We start from the raw sequence: 1,110 nt of genomic DNA, 5'->3' as shown, positions 1-1,110 counted from the left end.
GGTAAGTATGACCTTTTAGCTAAGAATGATTTTTCTTTAATTTTTAATCAATGGAAACCAAACAAAAGAAAAATAATATTTCACAATCCATGAAAATGATATGAGGTCAGATTTCAGTGTCTGTAAGTGGAGTTTTATTGCAACACAGCGACACCCATTTATTTAACTCTGACTGCAGAGTTTAGAAATTGCGACACAGATCACATGGCCCACAAAAGCACAGATATTTTCTATTTCTCCATTTGATGAAAACGTCTGAGCCCTGCCCTGGAGAGTCGCGTCTGGCTGGTGCTCAAGACTCCAGCACGTGACTGTGCACGTGGAAACTCTTAGCTGTGCCGTAGACGCCTCACTCACTGAGAAGCACCGTCCACGCTCAGGATGGGTGCGCGCTGCTTGCCTTTAGGCTCCCGTTTAAGTCCCATTCGGTACTTTCTGAAGTTCCTTGGTGCGAGTCACCTCACCCAGGCCTCCTGCAGTTCTGCACGTGTTTCAGTGTGTGGGAGACACGGCAGCCTCCTACGCTCTGCCCATGTATTAGCTCTTAAGGTGGGTGAGATCATCATTGTGCCCATTGAAGGGTGGAGAAACTGAGGCTCAAAGAATGCAAGTGGTTTTCCTGAGGCCAAGTGGCCAGTACATGCAGGAGCTGGGCTTCAAACCAGACAGTGGTACTGGGGTCCATGCTCTTACACCCCCCTCCACACCACACATCCAGCTTTGAGATCATTGCACCCATTTTAACAGAGAGAAGATAACAGACAGAGGGAGTGTGTAATTATGACTCATGTCACAACTCAGATCAGGCACAGAGGCAGCACTCTGTGGGCCCAGAGCCCACCCATCTGGTCTAGAGTACTTTCTGTTCCCCCTGCAGCCTCACACACTGGGCTGGGGACAGAACACATCTTCTACCTTGACGGAGCGAAGGGACGTCGCTCTTGAACTCTTGCTGCCTGTGATCTTTGCAGAAAGTTGCCGTCACTGCTGGGTGTAAAACCACCACCTCGGCTGTCATGGTTCACTGCCTGCGCCAGAAGACAGAGGAGGAGCTCTTGGAGGCCACCCTGAAAATGGTAGGTGGGTCCCTGCTAGTGCCCCCAGCCTGTA

General features: G+C 50.1%; 1 protein-coding gene across 1 annotated transcript in view; it reads left to right on the top strand.

The window, feature by feature from the left end:
- Window positions 1-1,110, top strand: part of LOC105808845 (liver carboxylesterase 1-like) — a 61,853-nt gene that overhangs the window by 49,142 nt on the left and 11,601 nt on the right. The window contains exons 6-7 of the mRNA XM_012642604.1: window positions 334-385; window positions 972-1,076. Of these exons, the coding sequence (XP_012498058.1) occupies window positions 334-385; window positions 972-1,076 (157 nt within the window). The remainder of the gene's footprint in view (window positions 1-333; window positions 386-971; window positions 1,077-1,110) is intronic.

Source organism: Propithecus coquereli, unplaced genomic scaffold (assembly GCF_000956105.1).
Source record: "Propithecus coquereli isolate 6110/MARCELLA unplaced genomic scaffold, Pcoq_1.0 Scaffold180, whole genome shotgun sequence".
Classification (NCBI taxonomy): domain Eukaryota; kingdom Metazoa; phylum Chordata; class Mammalia; order Primates; family Indriidae; genus Propithecus; species Propithecus coquereli.
This window is presented reverse-complemented; position numbering and strand designations above follow the sequence as displayed.